This window comes from Alexandromys fortis, unplaced genomic scaffold (assembly GCF_014885135.2).
Source record: "Alexandromys fortis isolate MF-2015 unplaced genomic scaffold, M_Fortis_MF-2015_v1.1 scaffold_25, whole genome shotgun sequence".
NCBI lineage: Eukaryota > Metazoa > Chordata > Mammalia > Rodentia > Cricetidae > Alexandromys > Alexandromys fortis.
Window position 1 is genome coordinate 1,540,003 of NW_026067904.1, and position 1,223 is coordinate 1,541,225.

At 46.9% G+C, this 1,223-nt stretch overlaps 1 protein-coding gene across 1 annotated transcript in view; it reads left to right on the forward strand.

Annotated features, from left to right (window-relative positions):
• LOC126497049 (uncharacterized) overlaps positions 1–1,223 on the forward strand; it is a 6,707-nt gene that overhangs the window by 3,995 nt on the left and 1,489 nt on the right. The window contains exon 2 of the mRNA XM_050134838.1: positions 15–311. Within this exon, the coding sequence (XP_049990795.1) occupies positions 15–311 (297 nt within the window). The remainder of the gene's footprint in view (positions 1–14; positions 312–1,223) is intronic.

The window sequence follows — 1,223 nt, forward strand, 5'->3', positions numbered from 1 at the left end:
TGGATGGGCCCCAGCGGGAGACACTCAAAGCCATCCACGTGGCCTTGAACTGCTGTGGCCTAGCAGGAGGCGAGGAACAGTTTATCTCGGACATCTGCCCCCAAAAGCAAGTTATTGAAACCTTCCAGGTTAAGTCCTGCCCAGAAGCCATCAGTGATGTCTTCAACAGCAAGTTATACATCAATGAAGCAGTGATCATTGGCACGGCCATAATGATGATCTTCGGTGCAATTTTCAGCGAGGTCCTGTGCTGCCTCATCCAGGAGCCAAGAAATGATCCAGAGACGGCCCGACCCAGTGCGGGAGCATCGGTCCGACCCATAGCGGGAACATGGGCCCGACCCAGAGGGGGAGCTCCGAGGATAATGGGGCTGTTTGAATTTTTTAAATACTAATATTAGTATTTAAAAGACCTGGATAAATCCAGACCCCCCACCCCTAGCAGGAAAAAATAGAGCCAAAAATCTAAGCAGGGAGAGAAGAATCAGAAATCTGTGACTAGCCCGTTTACTAACTCTGTTTCAGGAACTAACTGAAGATAAAATTAGATTGTAATCTTGAGAATAGTCTTGAGAAACAGGGAGTTGCCCCCTTGTGATCATCACCGGTATTTTGGAAATTTTCTCTGCCGCCCTCCCTACCCCCTTCGGATTACTGGGCTGTGGTTTCTTCCCTTAAGAACCCCTTCTCCCAGTTACTCGGGTCGAACTCCTCCCCTGCGTGGGTTAGAGTCTCAGCCCCAGTGTACTGGTAACCTGTCAATAAACCTTGTGTGATTGCAGCAAGGACCGTCTCTCCTGAGTTACTGCGAGGGGGGGGGGGAGTAGTCGTGTTATGCCGAGACTTGAGTGAGAGTCTCTCCACACTGGGGGTCTTTCATATTCATTATGTGTTTCTAAACAAAAGTTACTCTGTATTTGTCTTTAATGCTTTATTCATCATTGACATTTGTAGTTGAGGGATCTGGGGGTTCCATTTGCTTTGACTTTTCTTCTTTTTCTTTTTTTTTTTGTTTATTTTTGCTTGTTATGTTAAGCAAAAATCCTTCAATGAAAGGTGCTATAGCCGGGCGGTGGTGGCACACGCCTTTAATCCCAGCACTTGGGAGGCAGAGACAGGCAGATCTCTGTGAGTATGAGACATGCCTGGTCTACAGAGCTAGTTCCAGGACAGGCTCCAAAACCACAGAGAAACCTTGTCGAAAAAATACCAAAAAAAAAAAA